Source organism: Oryctolagus cuniculus, chromosome 18 (genome assembly GCF_964237555.1).
Source record: "Oryctolagus cuniculus chromosome 18, mOryCun1.1, whole genome shotgun sequence".
Taxonomy (NCBI): domain Eukaryota; kingdom Metazoa; phylum Chordata; class Mammalia; order Lagomorpha; family Leporidae; genus Oryctolagus; species Oryctolagus cuniculus.
The window spans coordinates 8,509,699-8,534,117 of NC_091449.1; the positions used below are offsets into that span (position 1 = coordinate 8,509,699).

The 24,419-nt window shown below is 62.8% G+C and overlaps 3 protein-coding genes across 5 annotated transcripts in view; 1 reads left to right on the plus strand and 2 right to left on the minus strand.

The window, feature by feature from the left end:
• Positions 1-490: 490 nt before the first annotated feature.
• FAM83E (family with sequence similarity 83 member E) lies at positions 491-7,864 on the plus strand. 3 transcript variants are annotated; one of them, XM_070063130.1, is made up of 6 exons: positions 491-1,275; positions 2,312-2,479; positions 2,721-2,845; positions 5,837-6,284; positions 7,169-7,226; positions 7,481-7,864. In XM_070063130.1, exons 1-6 carry the CDS (start codon positions 802-804, stop codon positions 7,795-7,797), a joined length of 1,590 nt encoding a protein of 529 aa, XP_069919231.1. In that variant the 5' UTR covers positions 491-801; the 3' UTR covers positions 7,798-7,864. The 3 variants fall into 3 exon arrangements, with proteins under 3 accessions (XP_069919231.1, XP_069919232.1, XP_069919233.1); XM_070063131.1 differs by having other exon boundaries at positions 2,312-2,458; XM_070063132.1 differs by having other exon boundaries at positions 7,169-7,614.
• SPACA4 (sperm acrosome associated 4) lies at positions 4,424-5,234 on the minus strand. Its single transcript, XM_070063139.1, has one exon. It carries the CDS (start codon positions 4,904-4,906, stop codon positions 4,529-4,531), a length of 378 nt encoding a protein of 125 aa, XP_069919240.1. The 5' UTR covers positions 4,907-5,234; the 3' UTR covers positions 4,424-4,528.
• A 135-nt stretch (positions 7,865-7,999) lies between the features above and the next one.
• SULT2B1 (sulfotransferase family 2B member 1) overlaps positions 8,000-24,419 on the minus strand; it is a 30,926-nt gene continuing 14,506 nt past the window's right edge. Inside the window, 6 exon segments of the mRNA NM_001082176.1 lie at positions 8,000-8,193; positions 8,923-9,103; positions 11,565-11,659; positions 12,172-12,298; positions 15,089-15,297; positions 22,109-22,251. Of these exon segments, the coding sequence (NP_001075645.1) occupies positions 8,027-8,193; positions 8,923-9,103; positions 11,565-11,659; positions 12,172-12,298; positions 15,089-15,297; positions 22,109-22,251 (922 nt within the window). The 3' untranslated portion in view covers positions 8,000-8,026.

The following is a 24,419-nucleotide window of genomic DNA, read 5'->3' on the forward strand; positions in this document are numbered from 1 at the left end:
CCAGAGTCTCCGGGAAGGAGAGGGATTCTGCAGCAGTCCAGGCTGGGGTCCCTGCGGTCAGGGCTCGGCGCGGCCGGGCCCGCAGCCTGAGCCCCGATGCTCCCTGGGGACCGTGGGCTGGCTCCGTAGGACTGGAGCCCCCCCCCCGGGTGTGCCTCCACCTCAGTGCAGGTCTAGGGATCAGGGTCCTGGGTCGAGTCCTAGTGCCTGGCTGGGGCGGGTGAGGCCGAGCTTGGAATGCGCTGCTCCAGGGTGGGGCGCAGGTGCACTGGGCCGTGAGCCGGCAGGCCGGCCGCTGGGGGCTGGTGAGGCAGCAGCTGGGGTGGGAGAAATAGGCTAGCCAGCTACGGGGTGCACCCCCAGCGGGCTGCATACACGCAGCTACCAGCAAGGGACGTCCAGGGGGTCAGCCGCAGGGACATGCTGTTGGCCAGGGTCGAGTAGTGGCTGGAGACACCTGCTGCCTAGGTGCGCTTGGGCAGTTAGCCAGGGCCTCAGCCTGGCCAAGTTCGGGACGGCTGAAGGGCCGGTGGTGGCATCGAGTGGCCAGCTGATGGGTCCCACGGTGGGGTGCGGTGTCAGCGTGCAGAGGTCAGAGGCATGGTGTTGACCCCAAGCGAGCAGGCTGAGGCACTGGCGGGCCGCCCTCTGGGTGCTCTGATTGTCAGGCAGTGACCCGGCTCAGCCACCGGAGCCATCTGGATGCCCAGCGCCTTCCTGTCTGGAGACCCCTGATGCTCAGCGCCCCCTCCCCAAGACAGCCGAACCTCGGGCCCCAGCCTCCTCACCGGAGCAGCCCGGATGGCAGCCTCGCAGCTGGCGGCCCTGGAAGGCGTGGAGCCGGGGGCTGAGGCGCTGCCCCTGACCGAGGCCAGCCCAGGCTTCCTGTACTCCGAGGGCCAGCGGCTGGCGCTGGAAGCCCTGCTGAGCGGCGGGACAGAGGCGTTCCAGACCTGCGTGCAGCACGAGGGGCTCCGGCCCTTCCTGAGCAGCGACGAGATCCAGGGCTTGGCAGAGGCCGCCGAGGACTGCGCAGGAGCCGAGCAGGGGCCCAGCGGGCCGGCGGAAGGAGCCGCCGCCACCGATGGGGACGCGGGCACCCTGACCTACTGGCCCGGGCAGTCTGAGGAGCCCGTGCCCCCGCTGCGGCTGGGCTGGCCGGAGGACACGGCCTGGAAGGGCATCACCCGGGCGCAGCTGTACACCCAGCCGCCCGGCGACGGCCAACCGCCGCTCAAGGAGCTGGTGCGCCGGGAAATCCAAGCTGCACACAAGGTGGGTGCCCGGGGGCCTGGAAGCCACGCCCCACACCAGGATGGCCTCACGTGCCAGCCCCGGAACTGGGGCCCAGCCAAGACGCGGACCCCAGTCAGAGTCCACACCCCAGACCTTGTCTCCATCTCCCCACCCCGTCAGATCTGGGGGTCTCTACCCTTCCCTGAGACCTGGGTGCCCCTAGACATTCAAATCCCCAGAACCATTTGCGGCCCCCACAGTCTCAGTCGCGACCCCCCCCCCCCCCCCGTATCCCCAGGCCGGCGTCTCCACTCTTGCCCACCTGTGGCCCCCAGGAAAGCCGGCTCTTTTTCAAAAAATAAAAATAAAAAAGATTGACTTTATTTATTTGAAAGGCAGAGTGAGAGAGACACGGAGAGCTCTTCCAATCACTGACTTCTTCCCCCAGTGCCCACAGCAGCCACGATTGGGCCAAGTGGAAGCCAGGAGCCAGGAACTCCCTCCGGGGGGGCAGGGGAAGCACTCGGCCGTCCTCTGCTGCCTTCCCAGGCGCATTAGCAGGGATCTGGATGGGAAGTGGAGCAGCCGGGATAGAACGGGATGCCCAGGATGCAAGCCGCGGCTTAGCTCGCTGCACCCCAAGGCCAGCATGCCTGTCCATTTGGCAGTGTTGGGGGCCCAGGGCTTTCCATGGTGACTAAGCACAATCCCCCAAGAGCCCTGTGAAGCAGGAAGCCGACACACAGGGTGGCCGGGCGGAGACTGGAACCCAGCTCCGCGGCTGGTGGCTCAGGCATCGTCACCACCCCCTTCCTCTGCACCCGGGAGCCCCAGAGCACAGGTGGGGGCCTCGCAGGTCAGCCAGAGCCGGGCCGCCGTGCACATAGGAGACCGCAGCTGCGGGGGCTGTGTCCAGGCAGGGAGTGGAGGTGTCTCCCCCCGGAGTTAAGCCCTAAACCCCCAATCCCGCCAGCACCTCGCCTCAGACACAGGTCTGAGGGCAGCCCCCTCCCACCAGATGCCCCCGAGCCCTCTGCGCCTTCTGCGCCAGCACATCCTGTCTCCCCACCCCTAGCTGGTGGCCGTGGTCATGGACGTCTTCACGGACCCGGACCTGCTCCTGGACCTGGTGGACGCCGCCACGCGCCGCTGGGTCCCCGTCTACCTGCTCCTGGACCGCCAGCAGCTGCCTGCCTTCCTGGAGCTGGCCCAGAAGCTGGGGGTGAGCCCCTGGGGCACGGAGGTACGGACGGGGCCCAGGAGTCCCCCCACCCCCGGCACCAGGGCAGCGGGAACAGCGCCTCCCATGGGGTCCTGCCGAGGGGCCCCCTTTAATCGGATGCCCCTCCGCGGCCCCGGGGGGGAAATGGGTCCTGGGCCATGACGTTGGGACCCCTGCGGCTCTGGGGAAACCGGGACAGACGGACCCTTCCTCGGAGAACCAGGCCAGCAGGGCCTGGGCAAAGGCATGTCCTCCCCGCCAGAACCTGGACGTGCGCGTCGTTCGGGGCTGCAGTTTCCAGAGCCGCCGGCGACGGCAGGTGTGCGGCTGTGTGCGGGAGAAGTTCGTGCTGCTGGATGGACACAGGGTCCTCTCTGGATCCTACAGGTGCGCCCCTCCCCCGTCACCACCACCACGTCCCCCGGCTCTGGGCCTCTCTCTCCTCATCTGAAAAATGGGTCCAGCCGGCGCCGTGGCTCAATAGGCTAATCCTCCACCTTGCGGCGCTGGCACACCGGGTTCTAGTCCTGGTCGGGGCGCTGGATTCTGTCCCGGTTGCCCCTCTTCCAGGCCAGCTCTCTGCTATGGCCAGGGAGTGCAGTGGAGGATGGCCCAGGTGCTTGGGCCCTGCACCCCATGGGAGACCAGGAAAAGCACCTGGATCCTGGCTCCTGCCATCAGATCAGCGCGGTGCGCCGGCTGCAGCGGCGGCCATTGGAGGGTGAACCAACGGCAAAGGAAGACCTTTCTCTCTGTCTCTCTCTCTCACTGTCCACTCTGCCTGTCAAAAAAAAAAAAAAAAAAAAAAAAGGGTCCAAACCACCCTTCCCCAGAGAGGAGTTTTGGGGCTCAGGGGCTCAGAGCTGGGTGCTGCTGCTGGCCTGTTGGGCGGCCTTGGGTCCACCTCTCCCTCCCTCCCTCCCTCTCTCCCTCTCTCTTTCCCCGACCCTGTGTTTCCCCACTGAAAATCGGCCCACAGTTTGTGGCGGGGGTGGGTGGGGTAACTGCCCTCCTCTGAGCCCCCCAGGGATGGGCTCACCTCTCTGCTCTCCGTTCTCTGGGGCCCCGAATCCCGGCTCAGCCACTTCTTAGCCGACACTCCTGCCTCAGTTTCCCCACCGGGAAAGCACGCATCATAACAGCAGTGCCATCTCATGCCGGGCCCAGCGGGCTTGCACCCCAGCTCTGCCAGGGACTGGCAGCAGGGTGACACGGGGAGGCCCCGGCAGAGGTGCCACTCACGTCCCGGCCCGGGTGCCCCTTCCTCGCCGTGCGCACAGGGAGGCTGAGCCACAGCCCGGCTCCACCCAGCACACATCGTAGCATCCTTGTCACCGCCACCCCTACAATTAGGACAGCCAGAAAGATCTCCGGGGACAGGCATCAGCCTGTGTTGAGTGGCTGGGGGAGGCGGTGGCGATGGCTCGAGTGAGTGGGGTCCCTGCCTCTCCACGTGGGAGACCCGGGTGGCGTTCTCCGCGCCCGGCTTTGGTCCCGGGGCGGGGGTGCCATGCAGGTGCTGGGGTGTGAACCGGCAGGTGGCCGCTCCCTTTCCCTCTCCCTCTCCAAATGCGAAGTCCGCAGCCCTCGCCACTTGGCCCTGGGGTTTGCAGCCTTGAACCTGAGCCAGAGTCACCTGGGGGACTTGAACCCCAGCTTCCTCCTGGGGCCTGGGGTGCAGCCCGAGCAAACGCATCTCCCCAAAGCTAGAAGCCTGGCGGCCAAGCCGGCTCCAGGGGCTCTCGCTTCCCGGCTGTGCCAGCGCCTGGCACACAGCACAACCAGGCTCTCAACAGCAGTGCTCCTCTGTTTCCCGAATACTTTTTTAACCGTATCTCATCGACTGAGCCTCGTGCAAAGCCGCACGTCTTAGAAGCGATGAAATACAGCAGTGGCAGCCGGCGAACCCCAGCTCCGGCCCCTGGCGGACAACCCCAGAATGGATGAAGCCAGGGCCACGAGGGGTTGTCCAGGGTGGGAGGGCCATTTAATGGGGGCAGGGGGTGGAGGCAGGGGGCGCGGGGAGCAGCACAGCCAGGAGACCCGCCCGGGCCCTGCCCTCCGCCTGGGTCATAGCAAATGCCGGAGCAGCGACCAGCCGAGCGCCAGGCCGGCGGCGGCCCCCGCTGTTGTGGGGCCGGGGGCGCGGTTGCACATGTGGCCGTAGCAGCAGGTGCTGGTGAGGGTGTAGGTGACGCCCATGTAGCTGACGGGCTCCTCGCGGCCACAGTTGGTGGAGTGCACGCAGCCCTTGTTGATGATGGGGCTGGCGCCCTGGGCTATGCCGTGGCCCACGAAGCAGTCCTCGTCCTCGCCGCAGCGCATGTGGGTGCCGGGACAGTAGGAGGCGTCGGTGAGCTCACAGAAGACGCAGTCCTTGGCGCCCTCTGCGCCCGGGGGCCGAGCCAGGGCCAGCAGCAGCAGCGGCAGCAGCTGGCCGAGGACCATGGTGGCCTGGCGGCAAGGACGGTGCCCAAGCCAGGCCGGGGCTTGCCGGACCTCCGCGAGGGGCTGACGCGGTGACCGCCCCGCTCGCCGCTCGTCTTCTGCCCGCCGCTCTGGCCTCAGCCGCCACCCCCACCCCGAGCTCCGTGTCCTGTTCAGGCCCTGTGAGGCCTCGTGGGCAGACACAGGCCAGCGGCCACTGCCTGTCCGGAGTCCATGTGAGGCAGAATGCGGTGACCTCACAGACTCCCCAGGGTTCCCGCCGGCTGCTGGGGGGGGTGAGGTCACAGGTGGGGGGAGGGGCGCCACGTGCCTTCCCACCAAGGCCAGGGGCTCCCGGCAGCCCTCGCCAAGGTGCCCTGCGTGAGCTGTGCCCGCCGCGGTTCGCTCTGTTTTCTTTCACTGCCGTTGGTTTATTTGAAGGCGAGAGTGACAGAGAGAGCATCCTCCATCTGCTGGCTCGCTCCTCAAACAGCGCAACAGCCAGAACTGGCCAGGCTGAACCCAGGAGCCTGGGCTCCATCCGGGCCTCCCCCGTGCGGGGCGGGCGCCCAAGCACTCGAGCCCTCAAACGGAGTCCTGGGGAGGGGAACGGAGGCCTCTGCGCCTAGTTCGTTTCATTCCCAAGAGGCTGAGAGAGGACGGGGGCACTGCCCGGCACTGCGCAAGGCTCCCGGTGCCGGCCGGGGCGGGGGCGCGGAGCTGGGCCCACATCCTCCCGTTCCAACCCGCCGGGGTTTTGGTTCCTTGTCACAGATGGGCCGGGGGCGGGGACAGCCAGAACCTGGCACACAGCAAGTGCTTAACCCATGTGGTGGTTCTAGGAGGCTGCTGAGTCTCAGATCAGTCCCTGGGGGGGGTGGGTACTGGGGCACGTCTCAGCGGGGGAGGGGGCAGAACCCGGGGTTCAAACGTCCCCCGACTCCGCCCTAGCTTCACCTGGAGCGACGCCCGCCTGCACCGCGGCCTGGTGACCCTGCTGACCGGAGAGATCGCCGACGCCTTCAGCCAGGAGTTCCGGATGCTGTACGCCACCTCCCGGCCGCTCCCGCCTGCGCCCAGTCCGAGCTCCTTGGCTAGTGACCCGGGGGGCCTGCCGGCGGCCCGCAGCCCACACCGGGTGGCGCACCGGTGCTCCATGGCCCCCGCCTCACCGCCGCCACCCGAGGGCGCGCTGGCCCGCCGCCTGGCCGCCTGCCGCGTCTTTGCGGGGGACAGGACTGAGGCCCCTGCGCCGCCCCCGGGGCCAGCGCTCAGCGACATCCTGAGGAGCGTGCAGCGGGCGCGAGCGGCCAGCGGCCCCCCGACCCGGCCCAGCCGCTCGCTGTGGGACCTGAGCCGGCTGTCCCAGCTGTCGGGGTCCAGCGATGGCGACAACGAGGTGAGACCCGGAGGCCCACCAAGGGGCAGGCACTGTTTTCCAGGGCGGAGGGAGAAAGCACAGGGCCATCCACTTCCTGCGCCCCTACTGTGTGCTGGGCAGGCGAGCGCCGGCTGGCACAGGGCAGAGACCACCCAGCCCCCGGTGCCAGGCCCGGCCTCTCTGAGCCTCAACTGTTCCCATCCAGGAAGTGGGCTGAGCGAGGACGCTCAGCTGGGGTTGCCTGGGAGGGGTTGGCCGTGACAGCAGCAGTGACCCCCAAACGGAATTTGTTTATTTTTAAAGATGTATTCATCATGGCGCTTATTTTTATCTTGCCTTTGCCCTTGCCGGGAACACGATCCCTTCTGGCCAGCTTCACGGGGGAGGGTGTTTCTCAGCACCCCACCCACCCATTTTACAGATGGGTTAACTGAGGCCCGCTCCATCTGGCAGATCCCAGTGCTGGGGAGGGGGCCGGGGGGAGCTCCAGGGTCTCCCACCCCCACCCCACAGGTGCTCAGACAATGGGGTCCCCTAGCACCTGCTCCAACCTCAGGAAGCCTCGTGGGGGAGGCAGGGGGCTGGCCCAGGACAGAGGGGAGAGTGAGAGGGGTGCCTCCCAGGAATCACCCCTGGGCAAGCAGAGGGGCTGGGGGATGGGCAGGGCGAGGTCCTCAGTGCCCCCGCCCTGGCCACCCTCACCCAGCGTCACCTCCCTTGGCAAATATTTGCTGCCCCAGGCAGCTGCCAGCTGCTGCGGGTCCCACCCAGCTGGGGAGCTGCCGGCCCCTCTGTGGGTCTGGGGTCCCCCGGGGGGCCTTCTCCCCTCTGTCTCACCTCCCCCTCCCCGGCTCCGGGCCCCCACCAGCCTGCTTCTCACCTCTGTGTCCTTCCCTCCACAGACCAAGAAGTCCTGGGGCTCCAAGGACACCCCGGCCAGGGCCCTGATGCGGCAGCGGGGTGAGGCTGACTCCCGCCCGCTGGCCTGGTCCCAGCCCTGGGGCGGCCCCCTGCCCCTGCTCCCCGGCCGCCGCCTCCGCTACCTGTCCCCTCCGCAGAGGAGGTTTGGGGAAGAGGCCGCGCCCAGGCTTCTGGAAACCAGGGGCGTGCGGCAGCCAGACTGGGCCTCGCGGACAGGACGTGGGGGGTGGCCCTGAGGGGCCCCGCACCACAGCAGCTGCGCGTCATGGCCCAGTGTCCGACTTTGTCCCCAGCTCCATCACTTGGTCTCCGGTTCTGGACCTGCCTGTCACAGCCTGGAGAAGGGGACCCTGGGACTGGCGTGGGGGTCCTGGAGAGAGGCTGCGGCCGCCACTCGAACTGTGTGGGTGTCGGGGTGGGGCTGCCCCCCCAAGGCTTCCCGCCCCCACTGTGCTCAGGAACGCAGGGGAGAGCCCTGGATGGAGGGCAGGGGGGCGGGAGGGGGCAGGGACCTCCAGCTGGGGCTGGGCGGCCCTGGGCCTCGGTGAGTGGTGAGTGTGCACGGGGGACCGGCCTGCTGGGGCTCCCCTTCGCCTCTGCTCAGGATTAAAGGGGTTCACGCCAAGCCCTGCATTTCCACAGCCTGCCCCAGCCCCTCCTCCTGGGACCCAGAAGTCAGGTCCCGCCCGCCGGGGCTCCTGGCCGCACCTTTGCCCCCAGGGGGCGCCCGAATCTCACACCCCCGCAGAAAACCGATGGGGAAGTGGGGCCCTCTCCTCCCGAGGCCCCTGCCCGAAGCGCATCGACGAGCTCGGGGAGCGAAGGGTTTATTGTGCGGGTCACGGGTTGGGGTGCTCAGAGGCGGGGTCGGGGCTGGGGTCCTCAGGGGCCTCGGAGGCCTCGTCCCAGGCGAAGGCGGGCAGCCCCTGCATCTGCCTGCGGTAGACGCGGTCGAACGCTTCGCTCTGCGCCACGGTGAAGTGGTTCTTCCAGTCCCCACAGACCCCTGCGGGACGGGACGGGGTGAGAGGCCGCCCCGCCGGGCACCACCCCACGCGTTGTCCCATCCCCAGGTCTCCTGAGCTGGCTGACCTCGGGTTCACCTGGCCAGGCCCCAGGACCCCTGTCTCACCTGCTCCCTCCCCGGCTGCCCCACCCCACTGCCTCCTCCAGCAGATCTCTTGCCACGCCCCCTTTGCCCCCTGACCTCTGCCCCAAATGTTCCTTCCCCTGAAGCTCCTAGGAACGTTGCACAACCCCCACCCCGTGTCACCTCCTGGGACTTGTCCCTCTCTCTGCTGTCTCCCTGCCCGGGTGCTCCTGGGTGCCCCGCACCTCCCCCCTGCAAGAAGTGCCCGCAGCCAGGACCCCACCCCTGCCTGGAGGCCCTGGTGATGCCACTCGCGTCATGGGAGTCTGAACCAGTGAGGGGCTGTGCCACGAATCACGTGACACCGCGGGGTGGGCTGGATAATGACCCCCCATGCCAATCGACGCCATCAACAAGGTGGCCTTAGGTGAGGCTGTGAGAGTCCAGGGTCCTGACATGTGGGGGGTGGTCCTGGGGTCCTCATGGCGGGGGACAAGAGTCAGGCCGAGACTGGAAGGCGAGGCCTCCGGTGGGCAGTGCAGGTGTGCAGGAGCCGGCCCTCCCGCTGGGGCTCTGGGAGGCTGAGCTGGGCTTGGGACCCCCGCACATGCACCCCCGCCCTGCCCCGGGCCCCCAGCCCCGCACCTTTCCGCAGGAAGGCCCCCTGGCTGTGGTCCAGCAGGCTGGCGGGCAGCAGCGTGTAGTTGGACATGGTGTTGGCCTTCATAGCGCCGAAGGCCGAGTGTGCCAGCACGGAGCCCAGCGCCTCCTCGCCCAGCGGCCGGCCCAGGAACTCGCAGACGCGCCGCACTGAGCGCTCGAGGTCCTGGGGGCGGGGACAGGGGTCAGCCCCGGCTGGACGTCCCTGCCCCGCGGAGCAGGGGGGCGGAGCCACAGCTGTGCGGTCTGGGGTTTTGCAGGAGAGGGGAGCGGCTGGGGGCAGCGGGGTCGGGAATCAGGCTGCTCCAGGCTGCGCCTGGCTCCTGCTCCTTGTCCCCCACGGCCCTCCTGCCATGGTTCCTCTCCTCGCCCTCCCTCTCCCAGACCCCCCGCCTCCATCTCCCTCCTTGTCCAGCTCCTCTGTGGCTTTGAGGGACAGCTGTGCCTGGTGTCAGAGCCCCCGCCCTGCTCCCTATCCTGGCCACTCCATCTCACCACCCCCTGCACGTCCCGTCCAGGCCTTGGCCGGGGCTGCCAGAGATGCCCTATGCCACCGATGCCGCCCAAACAGGTCACTGTGGACTGAGCGCCAGGCCACGCCCACACAGAGACGCTGGTTCAGATCCTGCCATCGGCTTTCCAGGGGAAGTGCCGGCTTTCCAGGGGAAGTGCCGGCTTTCCAGGGGAAGTGTTGGCTTCCCCAGTTGGTCCACTGGGGCTCAGAGAGCGGAAGACACAAGCCCAAGGCCACACAGCCAGACAGGAAGCCCGCCGGCCCTGCCTCTCCCCGGCGGCCCTCTCGGCCACACCCAGGGCCCAGCAGGGTGGGCGCCATGGCCGGCCGTGGTTTTCCAGGTGGCGCCTGGTTTCGTAACCCTGCACCCCTCCACACTCTGGAACCACAGACGTGGCCCAGAAACGCGGGCGTGGGCGGCACCGCCACCCTGGGCAGCCCAGAAGCTGCCGGGCTGTGGCCCAGTTCTGGATTTGGAGAGCAGAGCTTGCCGGAAGGGGGGGGGGGAGCACCAGGTCAGTTTCTCCTTCTGGATCTTTCCATCCAAAGAAAGGTACCAGGGTCTGGAGAACAGTGACACAGGGTAGGGCAGGGCCTGCACTGGGGGGCCCTGTCCCTCCCAGGCTGAGATCTGGGTGGCCGGCGCTCACACCCTGCGGGTGCGGTGAGGCAGGCCGGTGGGGGAGCAGTCTGTCTGTGCCTCTGACCCCTGGGGGACCTCACCGGGCCACCATCCCCCAGGGCCCCGCCCGCCGTCAGCTGGCAGGTTTCCCACCTGCTTTGAGGGCGAGACCCGGCCCTGGAGGCTTAAGGGACCAGGGCTTAAGGGACATAAGTGCTTTGCCGGACCTGGGTCAGACTCTTCACTACAAAGGGTCCCGCCCGGCAGGAAGGGAACAGAGTGACACAGGGCGCGCACAGGCAGGGGCACGTGGTGGGGACAGATCACGGCCGACGCCAGGCATCCTGCTTGCGGCCAGGCGAAGCCCAAGTCGTCCTGAGCGGTCCCTTCTTCCAGGGAGCCTTCCCGACTGCCCCGGCTAGAAGGAGGCTCTCGTCCCCCTGTGCCAGCCCCAGCGCTGGCAGATGGGGTCCTTCTAGGACTCCCGTCTGACTCCAAAGCCTGTCTCCTCCTGCCTGCCACACCCCCACGGACTCCGTTCCCACCTGCCACACTTCTACCTGAGTCCGTCGGCTCCTCTGCGGCTCGAAGCCCACTGATGGCTACTGCCTACCACGAGAGGAGCCCAAGTCTTCATGATGGCTTCACCGCCCACCCCCCCTTTCCTCACGGGGCTCTGGGGACACAGCAAGGAAAAGACACCCCAGGGCCTTTGCACTGGCTGTTGCTACTGCCCAAGACACAGCTATTGTCTGGCCGCCATCAGATCAAGTGTCCCTGGGAGGCCTGGCCAGACCACCACCCCCTGTTTTTTTTTTTTTTTTTTTTTAAGATTTCTTTCTGTGATAGGCAGAGATAGAAAGGGAGAGACAGACAATACACCGAATGTTACCCTATTTTAAATCAGGTCGGGGTGAGCATTGCGATGTAGTCGTTTGGGCTGCCTGCATGCCATGTGGAAGTGTCTGGTTCGAGTCCTGCCTGCTCCACTTCCAATCCCGCTCCCTGCTAATGCGCCTGGGAAAGCAGCGGAGGAGAACGGCCCAAGTGCATGGCCCCTGCACCCACGTGGGAGGCCGGGATGAGGCTCCTGGCCCCTGGCTTCAGCCTGGCCAGCCCCAGGGGTTGTGGGCAGTGGATGGGAGATTTGTCTCTGCCACTCTGCCTTTCAAATAAGTCTTAAAAAAAAAAAAAAAAACCCACACCCGCTGTCTCCCTTTCCTGCTGGGGTTTCTGTTCTTCACGGCAGCTCATGCGCTGAACGCTGTGTTCGTCCCTGGCGCCTGGCCCACGCCCGGCCTCAGGGACTGTGTTCCGGCTGTAACCCCAGTGCCTGGCGCAGCGGGAGGCAGAGCAGGCCTGGGACCCGCAGGAACGGCGGGTGTGTGTGTGTGTGTCTGCGTGTGGAAGGGGCGGGGATGATGAGGCGGTGGCGAGGAGGAGGAGGAGGGGGAGGAGGAAGAGGAGGAGGAGGAGGAGGAGGGCACGCACCTGTTGCATCTCCTCGTAGGTGATGAACAGGAAGTTCTCTTGGCCCTGCATCCGAATCCAGCCCTTAATGTGGTCGAACCAGGAGCCGAACTGCACTGCGGGCGGAGGGCAGGTGGGGTGAGGGCTGGGGCTTGGTGTGCTCTAACCAGCCCCCCTCAGCCCCCCAGGGGCTTTCCCAAGCCCCTCACGGCTCTGCCAAATTCAGGGTCCCTCCCAGCCAGCTCCTCCCTGGGCTCCCCATCCAGGTGGTCCCTGTCCATCTGTCTGTCGGTTCCTCAGCCATCTGACCCCCACCGACACACACACACACACACACACACACACACACGGGTTCCCCTCCAACCTCGAGGTCAGGGACGGGGTGCGGGGGGTGCCACTGGCTCAGCGTCTGGCACCCTGCCTCCATCCGTCTCCTCTGCGCTGATTTCTGCCTCTGCCCATGTCCGCCCGGCTCGCTCTGTCTCTCCCCCTCTCCGTGTCTCATCGTCTTTCCAGGCCTGGGTCTTGGTCCCTGTCCTTGCTCATCTGGAGCCTGAACCCCTCCATGACCCCCTCCCCCAGGGTTTGAGCTGCACATACCCCTCCCCCCACGTGTCCTTGACCTCACCTTCGCCTTTGAGGAAGTCCTGCAGAAACTGGTCGGGTTTGCCCGGGTCCTTCAGCTGCCCGGCGATCTTGGAGTAGTGGTAGAGGGACACCACCACGTCGCGGGGGTTCCGGCCCAGGTAGATCACCTGCGTTGGGGGTGGTGGGCAGAGGGGCGGAGGCCTCAGTCCCCTGAGGCTGCCTGCCCTTGGACCCCCTCCCTCCTGACCCCAAGGCAGGCAGGACTCAGCCCTGCCCCCTGGAGGGCCGCATCCCAGGAGGAGGGGCTTCTTGGGGCAGGTGGGCACACAGCTTGGCTTCAGACAACACAGGGTGGGGGACATCAGGGCACCCGGTGCCACCAAGAGAAACTGGTTCTGCCGCGGCTCTCCCAGGAGGAGGAGGGGTCCCAGGCCCTGCTCTCTGGGCTTGGAGCTCTTCACCATCTTCACATCCCACAGCCACGGCATCCCCACCCCCTGCCCTCAGCACCCCCAGCCGGGCTCCTCCCCCGAAGCTGCCAGTGACACCTGAGGCTGGGAGCACACGACCGCGCCTGCACCCTCTCGCCTGCCGGGCCTGGGTCTGCACTCCTGGGGTGGGTGCCCCTGCAGGGCAGGGCGGGACGCCCAGAACCCAGGCGCAGGGGACTCAGGAGATAACTTAGCAGCCAGAGTCCCAGACGTGGACCGTGACGGCTTTGGGCGTCAGCGCTCAGCACGTGCGCCCCGGGACCTCTGTCCCTGGCGCCTGCGCAGTCGCAGACTCAAGGCTGCCCGACAAAGGCAGCGCTTGCCCCGGGGTGCTAAGCACGGGCGTTTCTGGCCTAGTCGGGTGCCCTTGATGGCCGGGGACCTGGGGCCTGGGGCGACCTCTGGGTGAGCAGCCTAGCCTTCAGGCCCGTCCCCTCCCCAGTAAAACCGCCTGGACTCCGGGTGAACGTCCATCAGCTGCCCGTGTGACCTGCGCCGGGCGCGGCTGCCGGAGCCCCCGCACACGGTGCGCCCCTTCCCGTCCCTTCCCTCTCGCTGAACTCAACCCCGGCTGAGCACAGCAGTGCTCCTTGCCTGTGGTGACCTCGGGGCAGCTCCCAGGGGGCAGCCCCCGTGTCCCAGGCCCTGTTCTGCCCGCGCTCACCCTCGGCGAGCCCGCCCCGCCCCTCGGCGTTCCTTCCCGGCAGAAGCGACAGTCGCCGCAGCAGTGCTGGGAAGCGATGCTGGTGCGTGCGGATTTCTCCGCGGCGTCGGGCGCGGGCCCTCAATGCCACCGCCGCGGAGCCACCGCCGCGGGAGCCGGGGACCAGAAGCCGGCCGGGCTGCCTCCCTCCTGCAGCCCCTCCGCAGCGCACACCCGACAGCGGGTCGGAGGCCCTTGGAACAAGTGCTTGTCAGCGATGGCAAGATCCAGGCCTCGATGCCAGGACCTAGGCCTCTATAAAACCAAGCTAGAAATTCGATTGCTCCGGCCTCCCAGGAACTACTGGTAGGGACAAGCAAACACCCCTGGCCTGCGAGCCCCGGGGCTTGCCTCCCCCCACCCCAGCCCCTCTGATCGTGCAGTTCGGAGCTTCTCTTTTCGTTGCTTTAAACAAAGCTTCGCTTCTTCTACTCCCACTGTGTGTCCCCTCTCGTAAATCGTGACGACCCCAGGACAGGAAGCGACTGTCTCGCCAATTTCCCACAATACTATTGCCCTAGCATGGCTGCCGCGCCGGCCTGTGGGCCGAGGCAAGGGTGTGCAGAGGTGATAGGCAGGCACCACGCCATCTTACTGAAGGGCCCTGAGCCACAGTGGATGTTGGCCTCTGTAGGGGGTCCTGGAATCCCACTCCACCCCTGCAGACACCGAGGGACAATTGGACGCACAGTAATGGGCTGCCAGCAGATGTGTCAGCCAGACCAGAGCTTCCCCCTGGACATCTGAGGGGGCCCCTGGGTGCCCCATCTCCCCCTCCCCTTCCTCCACTCCTCCCCACCCTCTGCGTCCCAGCTGACGGCGGCCCGATCCTGACCGCGGCCTGAGCGGACCCCGACTCCTCTCTCTCCCACTCCCACGTCCTGTCCGTCAGCAAATCCTCCCGGCTCCCCCTGCAGATGCAGACTCAGCCCTTGAACCAGGCAGTCCCAGCCACCGCCTGGCTGCCACCCCACGCCATTCCCCGCCTGGCCTCCAGAGGGCACTGGTGAGACCTCGCTGCTCCACCCAGAGCGCTGATCCTCCAGCTCAGTGACCGGTCCCACCGACCGCATCTCCCCTTGCCCTGCTCACGTGGCTCTGGCCGCACAGGCCTCCTGGCTGCTCTTCAGACCCCACAGCCACCCCAGGGCCTTTCCGCCTGCTCTCCCCCCGCTCTGAAAGGCCCTCCCCAGTGACCCCGCTGCCATCACCCTCCCTCCTCACCCCCCAGGCCTTTACACAGATGGCACCTTCTGAACGGGGCCGCCGGTGACCCCCCTACTTACAACTGCAGCCCCCCACTCTGTCCCCAGCCTTCTCCCAGGGGACACAGCCAATATTTCCCTTATTTATCCCATCTCTTCCCTGCCTGTTCCCTTTAGAATCCGGGCCCCGGGGCCGGCACTGTGGCACAGCGGGTAAAGCCGCTGCCTGCAGGGCGGCATCCCATACGGATGCCAACTGGAGACCCGGCTGCTCCACTTCCTGTCCAGCTCTCTGCTGTGGCCTGGGAAAGCAGTGGAGGATGGCCCAAGTGCTTGGGCCCCTGCACTTACATGGGAGACCTGGAAGAGGCTCCTGGCTCCTGGCTTTGGATCAGCCCAGCAGCCATTTGGGGAGTAAACCAGCAGATGGAAGACCTCTCTCTCTCTCTCTCTCTCTCTCTGCCCTCCTGCGTGTCCGTGTGCGTGCCAGGCCACACACGCAGCAGGTGCATGGTAAACAGGGATCAATCACCCCCACCCCCACCCTGCTTCCTGTACCTTGGCCTTGGAGTTGAAGAAGGCCTTGGTGAAGAGCTGCCTGGGGAGGTGGGAGCTCCTGAGGCGGGGGCTGGGCTGGTCCGGAATGCTGAAGGCGCTCACGATGGTCTCACACCAGGGCGCCCGCTCCCAGATGGGCACGGAGCGGACCCAGGAGGGGTCCCCGTCTTTCAGGATCAGGCTGACGATCTCGATCATCCAGGAGGTGCCTGCCGAGAGAGCGGGGAGCGGCAGGTCAGCCGGGCGGGCTGGGGGCGGAGGCGGGGGTGGGGCAGGACCTGCCTGTTAATGACGCCTCTGTTGAGCCCTCTGCCCTTTCTCCCGGTGCAGATTCTGCCCAGCCCGTGCGGGACACGAGGCTGCGGAGCGGGAAGCGGTGCTGTGACACAGTGGGCTAAGCCACTTCCAATCCAGCTCCCTGCAGATGCGCCTGGGAAAGCAGCCGCAGATGGCCCAAGTGCTTGGGCCCCTGCACCCACATGGGAGACCCCGACGGAGCTCCAGACTCCTGGCTGAGCCTTGGCCGTCGTGGGCATTGGAAGTGGATGTGAACACGACATGCAGTGTTCTCTAGGCCTGGCCCCTAACCGTGCCCCACGCGGCTCTCGCTCCCTCCCTGGGTGCGGAGACTCGGGGCTCCGGGGACTGGCAGGGCCACAGCAGGAAGCATCAGGGTGGCTGGAGCTGCAGGGGCTCCCTGCTTCCCCCTCCCCTGACTGCACCCACAGGAGTGTACAGGAATGAGACACAGACTGTGGGATTCCACCACTGAAGTCCTGAGGCTTAAGAATGAGAGCGGGGGCCGTTGCTGTGGCGTTGTAGGTTGGGCCTGCACCTGCAGCACCGACATCCCATGTGGGCGCCGGTTCCGATCCAGCTCCCTGCTGGAGGCCTGGGAAAGCAGTGGAAGATGGCCCCAGTGTTCAAGTCCCTGCACCTGCGAGGGAGACCCAGAAGAAACTCCTGGCTCCTGGCTTCAGATCAGCCCAGCTCCGGCCATTATAGCCATCTGAGGAGTGAACCAGTGGATGGAAGACCTCTCTCTCTGGCCCCCCGCCCCGTCTGTAACTCTGTCTCTTAAATAAATAAGTAAATAAATAAATCTTAAAAAAAAACAAGCAATCGAGAACAGGCAGGCCTCCCTGCCACATGGGGGAAGCTCTGCGGTTTCTGTGCCTCCCACTGGACTCCCCTGCACTCGGGCACAGCCACCAGGAAGGGACCTGGGCATTACTCGGTTTCCGGGAGACCGAGATGGGTCGGATGAGAAATGCTAACAACCTCTCAACAGTATTGCACTGGGTTGGATTCTAGCAACCACCCATGCCACTTATCAACTAATGGCCTCCTGGTTCCAGGTCCGCTCGATACTGGAGCCGGACCCTGAAAACCCTGTAAACATTTCTGAGTCACCGGGCTCAGTGCTAATCTCTGGCAGCAGAGGGCGCTGGAGGACACCGAAGGAGGTCGAGGCTTCGCTCCCGGTTCCTGCCGCATCCTGCGCGGAGCTGCGTTGAACCAAGGCCAGTCCTGCAGGGGCCGCGGGGGGATCCCTGCGCCCCTTGCCGCTCCACTCCCCAGGGAGTTTCGGAGGCCGGGGGCACCAGAGTGGATGTCCCAGGGCGGTCCCAATCCGGAGTGGGGATCCCAAACACCAGGAAGTCTGTCTTCCAAAACTGGGGCCTGGGGGGATGGGGAGGTGGGGGGCGTTCGGCTGCTGGTCCGCAGGAAGTGAAGTCCCTGCGTCAGCGACTCCCACGTGCTTGGGCGTTCTCTTTACCCCTGATAAAGTTTCAGCCACTGTCCAGCGTGGGGTTTCCCATGGCCTCAGGTCCACTTGTGGTGTTGGGCCACCATCACCCTATGCGTCTCCAAAGCACTGTGCCTCTGCGCCCCTTAAATGGGAGCTCCCCACGCCCCCTCCCTGCAGCCCCAGCAAACACTGCTCTCCCTCTCCCGGGAATGCGCCTCAGATAAATGGAATCCCTCAGGGCTGGCGTGGTGCAGCGGGCTCAGCAGCCACTGTGACTCGGCATCCCACATGGGCACCTCCGACTGCTCCGCGTCTGATCCAGCTCCCTGGGGAAGCAGCAGAAGATGGCCCAAGTCCTGGGGCCCATCACCGATGTGGGAGACCCGGATGGAGCTCCATGCTCCTGGCTTCAGCCTGGCCCAGCCCTGGCTGTTGAAGTCATTTGGGAGTGAGCCAATGGATTAAAGCTCATTCTTGGGGCGGGCGCTGTGGTGTAGCTGGTAAAGCCGTCGTCTACAGTGCCAGCATCCCTTATGGAGCTGGTTCGAATCCTGGCTGCTCCACTTCCGATCCAGCTCTCTGCTATGGCCCAGGAAAGCAGCAGAAGATGGCCCAAGTGCTTGGACCCCTGCACCCACACGGGAGACCTGGAAGAAACTCCTGGCTTCAGATAGGCACAGCTCTGATGGTTGCAGCCAATTGGAGAGTGAACCAGCGATGGAAGACCTCTCTCTCTCTCTGCTTCTCCTTCTCTCTCTGTGTAACTCTTTCAAATAAATAAATAAATATTTTTTAAAAGTTCCTTCCCTCTCTCTCGCTCTCTCTCACTCTGAGGCTCATCCACGCGGCAGCACAGCTCAGCATGCCCTGCTTTTCCCAGGCTGAACGCGGATGCTGCAGTCGCTCCACTTGTTCACGCGTGGACGGGTATTTGGCTTGTTTCCACCTTTTGAGATTTTTTTTTTTATTTGAAAGCCAGAGTCTGTCTCTCTCTCGCTTGCTCTTTCTCTCTCTCTCTTGCACACACACACACACACACACACACACACACAGAGCTTCCATCCACTGGTTCACTCCCTAAATGGCTGCAACCACCAGGGCTGGGCAGGCCGAAGCCAGGAGCCTGGAGCTTCTTCCAGGTCTCCCACGCGGGTTCAGGGACTCAAGCACTTGGGCCATTCTCCATGGCTTTCCCAGGCCATAAGCAGAGAGCTGGATTGGAAGTGGATCAGCTGGGTCTCAAACAGGTGCCCCTATGGGATGCCAGCATCACAGGCAGCAGCTTAACCCATTAGGCCCCATGTTTCCACCCTTTGGCTACTGCGAGCCCTGTGCCTGTGAACGAGTCTGTCCCATGCCCTGTTTCAGTGTTTTGGGGACACACCGGCAGTGCGGTTGCTGGGCTCTGGGGTAATTCTGCACCCAAGTTTTTGAGGAAGCCCCATGCTGCTTTCCACCGCAGCTGTGCCAGTGGCACGCCTGCATTCCAGTGTCCCCACACCCTGGCCAATACTTGTTACTTTCTAAGTGATAACCACCTCAGTGGGTGTAAATGAGGCTTTCTATTAGCTTTTCCTGTCCAAATCAGTGTGTAATCGCCTCCTGCGTGGACCTGACTGAGCTCAGCGCCGGCCCCCTCTACCCTCCCCTCTCCTGGAAGGGGGTCCCCTGGCACAGGGCATCCACTCACAACTACAACCCCCAGCAGCCTTTGCGCCGGGGTGCGATCACGTGGCCGAGCTCTGGCCTATGAGAGGCGAGCGGCGCGAGCAGCCCTTCCAGGTCCCCTCTTTCAAAGGAGATCCTGGAGGTGGTGTTGGTAGCCCGGCCGCGCCGTCCTGGAAGCCGGTGAGAGAGGCCCTGGCGCTCCCGTGTGACTGCTGGAGCTGAGCGGGGCCCACCCTCCCAGAGACCCTCACAGGGGGCTGCAAAGATTTTAACCGAGTAAGTTTCACCGCGGACTTCCTGCCTTGACAGCCTGGGAGTCACAAAGCAGCCACGCCTACATCCGTGCCCCCAAGAGTCACAGCCCCCCCCCAACACACATACACACACATACACCACATCAGAAGGCTGAATCTACAGGTCTCAGATTAAGACGTTAACCAGGGGCCGGCGCTGTGGCGTAGCAGGGAAAGCCAACGCCTGCAGTGCCGGCATCCCATATGAGCACTGGTTCTAGTCCCGGCTGCTCCACTTCCGATCCAGCTCTCTGCTGTGGCCTGGGAAAGCAGTGGAAGATGGCCCAAGTCCTTGGACCCCTGCACCTGCGTGGGAGACCCAGAAGAAGCTCCAGGCTCCTGGCTTCAGATCGTCACAGCTCTGGCCGTTGCGGTCATTTGGGGAGTGAACCAGCGGATGCAAGACCTCTCTCTCTCTCTCTCTCTCCTCTCTCCTCTCTCTGTGTCACTCTTTCAAATAAATAAATAAAATCTAAAAAAAAAAAAAAAAAAAAAAAAAAGATGGGATGCTGTCAAAGCAGGAGGGGAGAGAAGACACAGACAGACACTAAGAGAAGCCAGAGGCAGAGCGCTGGCCCCGGATGTTAACTCTCGGGGAGGGAGGCTGCAACATTTCTGTAGGCCTCTGCTGCGCCCGCGGGTCCTCCAGGGATGCAGAGATGGCGGGCGGCGTGGAGGGAGACTGCTTACGTGAACCTTCTGTACTTCCTGAATGCTGAAATTTGACTGCGTTCGTTTTTGAGAGAGACAGTAATACATTTATTGTTAAAGATTCACTTATTTGTAAGGCAGAGTTAGAGAGAGAGAGGAGGAGAGAGAGGTGTTCCATCTGCTGGTTCACTCCCCAAATGGCCACAGTAGCCGAAGCTGGGCCAGGCCAAAGCCAGGAGCCAGGATTTTCATCCAGGTCTCCCACGCGGGTGCAGGGGCCCAAGGACCTGGGCCATCTTCCACTGCTTTCGCAGGTCATTAGCAGGGAGCCAGATCAGAAGTGGAGCAGCTGGGCTTCAAACCCGCATCATATGGGATGCCAACATTGCAGGCTTTGGCCCAACCCACTACACTATGACACTGGCCCCATGTTTTATTTTAAGTGTGTATACTTACCATTTTTATCTACTTGAAAGAGAGAAGGAAAGAGAGAGAGAAAGAGAGGTCTTGCATCCACTGGTTCACTCCTCAGATGCCCACAATAGCCACGGCTGGGCCAGGCTTAAGCCAAGAGCCAGGAACTCCATCCTGGTCTCCCACATGGGTGGCAGGGGCCCAAGGACCTGGGCCATCCTCCACTGCTTCCCAAGAGGCATTAGTAAGAAGCTGGCTCAGAGGCAGAGTAGCTGGGACTCGAATCCGTGCTCTGATACGGGATGCAGGCGTCCCAAGTGCAGGTCAAATTAATACATTTGAAAACGTGTAAAATGAACTATAATAATTGGGCATCTGTATGCAAATACATAAGAGCTTTAGCCTATACCTAGTACCATACATAAAAATTACTCAAAATGGGTCACAGATTAAATACAAAATCCAAAACCACAAAACTTACAGAAAAAAAAAGGAAGACTGAAAAAATAAAATAAAATAAAACCCAGTAAAACATAGAGGACACGTTTATGACCGTGAATTTGCAAAAAATTCTTAGACATGACATCAATTCATCACCTATGAAAGGACAGACTGGATTTCACCAAAATGAAAAACACGCTCTGGGGCAGGTGCCCGTGTCCCGCGTGGGAGGGCCTGGTTCGACTCCCAGCTCCGGCTCCTGACGCCAGCTTCCTGTTCATGCAGACCCTGGGAGACCGCAGTGACAGCTCAAGTGCTTGGGTCCTGCCACCCCCGGGGCGACCTGGGCTGAACTCTGGGCTCCTCGCTTCAGACGTCCTGGCTGTCATGGGCATTCGGGTGCTGAAACAGCCGCTGGATCTCTCGTTCTCGCCTGGCTCTCCCTCACACACCAGATCCTCTAAAAAGGTCTGTACACAGCTTATGTAAAGCACTCTCAATGTTCAAGGATAAGAAGACAAAGAAGCCAGTTAAAGAGAAAAGCAATATTTGAAGATGCTTTTCCAAAGAGGATGTATGCTGGCTGATGGCTGAAGACATGCTCAAAGTCACAAGCCATGAAGGAAATGTAAATTAGAGGCACAGTGCAACGTCAGTGTGCACCTACTGAGATACTTTTAAAAAAAACCCTTGGGGCCAGCATTTGGCGCAGCTGTTACCACATTCTGTATCAGAGTGCCTGTTTGAGTCCTGGTGCCCCGCTCCCCTATCCAGCTTCCTGCTGATGCACCTGGGAGGCAGTGGATGCTGGCCCAAGTGCTTGGGCCCCTGACACCCAGTGGGAGACCTGGATGGAGATCCTGGCTCCTGGCTTTGGCCGGAGCTGTAGGCATGTGAGGAGGTGAGCAGATGGAAGATAACTCTGTGTCTCTCCCTTTCTCTCTCTGCCACTTTGCATTTTTTTCTTTATTTTTTTTAAATTTTTTTATTTTTTGACAGGCAGAGTGGACAGTGAGAGAGAGAGACAGAGAGAAAGGTCTTCCTTTGCCGTTGATTCACCCCCCAATGGTCGCCACGGCCAGCGCACCACGCTGATCTGAAGGCAGGAGCCAGGTGCTTCTCCTGGTCTCCCATGGGGTGCAGGGCCCAAGCACCTGGGCCATCCTCCACTGCACTCCCGGGCCACAGCAAAGAGCTGGCCTGGAAGAGGAGCAACTGGGACAGAATCCAGCGCCCCGACCGGGACTAGAACCCAGTGTGCCAGCGCCGCAAGGCGGAGGATTAGCCTAGTGAGCTATGGCGGCGCCGGCCTTTACTTTTTTTTAATGATTTATTTATTTATTTGAGTTACACAGAGAGAGAAGGAGAGGCAGAGAGAGAGAGAGAGAGGTCTCCCATCCTCTGGTTTACTCCCCAATTGGCTGCAACAGCCAAAGCTGCGCTGATCTGAAGTCAGGAGCCAGGAGCTTCTTCCGGATCCCCCAAGGACTTGGGCCATCTTCTACTCCTTTCCCAGACCATAGCAGAGAGCTGGATCAGAAGTGGAGCAGCCGGGACTAGAACCAGCGCCCATATGTGATGCCGGCACTGCAGGCAGCAGCTTCACCCCCTATGCCACAGTGCCAGCTCCTGCACTTTGAAATAAATAAACAAATCTTTAATTAACAAAAATCAAATAGCCACTGGGGATGCTCATACCCCACACCAGAGAGCCTGGGTTACAGTCCCAGCTGACGCACACCTGGGAGGCAGCCGTGTGGCCACCCCCGTGGAGACCCCCGCCCCCCAGCCGGCAGGTACCTGACTTGGGGTAGGTAACGATGAAAATGTCGTCGTCCCGCACGTCGGGGCTGTTCTCCGCCAAGCTGATGCTCTCAGGTGAGTACAGGCCGCTGGGGAAGGGGACGCCCTTGTACCTGAAGTATTCACCTTGCAGCTTCTGGCTGTGGGAGGGGAGGGGAGGTGGTGAGGAGGGAAGGCGCTGGGCTCGGGCCTGTCCACCTGCTCTCTCTGTGGGGTCGGCTCCCTGCACCCCCACCACGATCCTGCAAAAGCAGACCCCTGCAGCCTCTGCTCTGTGGATGCAGTGAGGCACAGAGGGGCTGAGGGACTTGCTCAAAGCCACACAGCCGGCGGGGCGGAGGGGCCGAGGGCGTGCCTGACCTCAGCCCCAGAGGGATACGTGAAATCCCATTTTACAAGCAAGGAAATCAGGGCTGAAGTCAGGTGCTCGGGGCTGGCGCTGTGGCATAGCTGGCAAAGCCGCCGCCTGCAGTGCCGGCGTCCCCTGTGGGTGCTGGTTTGAGTCCCGGCTGCTCCACTTCCCCTCCAGCTCGCTGCTAATGCACCTGGGCAATCAGCAGAGGATAGGTCAAGTGCTTGGGCCCCTGCACCCATGTGGGAGAACCAGAAGAAGCTCCTGGCTCCTGCTTTTGGCCTGGTCCAGTCCCAGCCATTGCAGCCAACTGGGGAGTGAAGCACCCGATGGAAGACCTCTCTCTCTAGCTCCCTCTCTCTCTGTAACTCTGTGTTTCAAATAAATAATTTCTTTTAATCAGGTGCCCGCCCACACCACATGGCTACAAAATCCCATGCCAGGTGCTTCAGGAGCAGACAAGTGAAAACCTCCAAGGAGAGATGTGCTTGGAGCAATCGGTTGCATTCTCTCTTTTCTTTCTTTTTATTTATTTATTTTAAAGATTTATTTTTATTTATTCAAAAATCAGAGTTACACAGAGAGAGGAGAGGCAGAGAGAGAGAGAGAGAGAGAGAGAGAGAGAGAGGTCTTCCATCCAATGGTTCACTCCCCAATTGGCCACAATGGCTGGAGCTGAGCCGGTCTGAAGCCAAGAGCCAGAGCTTCTTCTGGGTCTCCCATGCGGTTACAGGGGTCCAAGGACCTGGGCCATCTTCTACTGCTTTCCCAGGCCATAGCAGAGAGCTGGATTGGAAGTAGAACAGCCGGACTCAAACCGGCACCCATATGGGATGTCGGCACTACAGGCAGCAGCTTTACCCACTATGCCACAGTGCCGGCCCCTGCTCACTTCAGATCCGGCTCCCTACTAATGCACCTGGGAAGCAGATGATGCCCAAGCGCTTGGGCCCCTGCACGCACGTGGGAGACCCAGATGGAGTTCTGGGCTCCTGGCTTCGGCCTGGCCCAGTAGATGACAGGAGTCGCTCCTTATGCCAGAGGACGCGTCCTAAAACCCCCAGTGGATGCCTAAAACTGAGGCCAGCACCACACCCTCTGTACAAGCACAGCAGTCACAATGGTTGATCTGATAACCCAGACACCACCGTGTGACTACCGGGCGGGCAGCGTCCATGGCGAGGATATACTGACAAAGGGATGAGTCCCAGTCCCAGGCTGGATGGAGCCGGGCAGCGTGAGACTTCATGATGCTACTCAGAACGGCGTGCAACTTAAAGCGTGGGAAAGCTTTGTTTCCGGAACTGTCCATGTGCAGACCACTGCTGGCTGCAAGTTACTGAACCTGCAAACAAGAGGGTCTGAGGGTACCACTGTGTACCACCTGTGAATTTCATTTCAAGATCTCTTCATTGTATGCAGTACTAACTCAGAGGGGTGCCCACTTAGCACAGCGTTTGGCACACAGTAGGCCTTCAGGAAATTGTAATTTCTTTGGTTGTCCAGTGGCGTCATCAGCCATCCCACAGGTTGAACACAGGGGCGGCAGGAGTGATGTCACCGGTTGCCAGGCAGATTTAGGCCAGTGGGTGGGAGCCGTGAGGTCATGGGTTACCGGGCAGATTAGCAGCTGCACGCCTGCGCCTTGGCTCTGCTTCCTTCCATCACCCACCCTCTTGGAGCTTAGTCTCCTCTGTCCTGTGAAGATAACTGTCACCCTCGAGGATCAAGAGGGCTGGCGTATCCGACACTCCACGCGGCAGGTTCACGTCTCCGATGTCACAGGGCCACCTTTGCCAGCTTGTAGTACGGGAAGACGGAGCGGCCACCAGGCAGAGAGCTGCGGCCTGCAGGAGTCCTGGAGCTTTTCTTTCCTTTTCTTTTTTTTAAGATTTATTTTATTTGACAGGCAGAGTTACAGAGAGAGGTAGAGACAGAGAGAGAGGTCTTCCAACC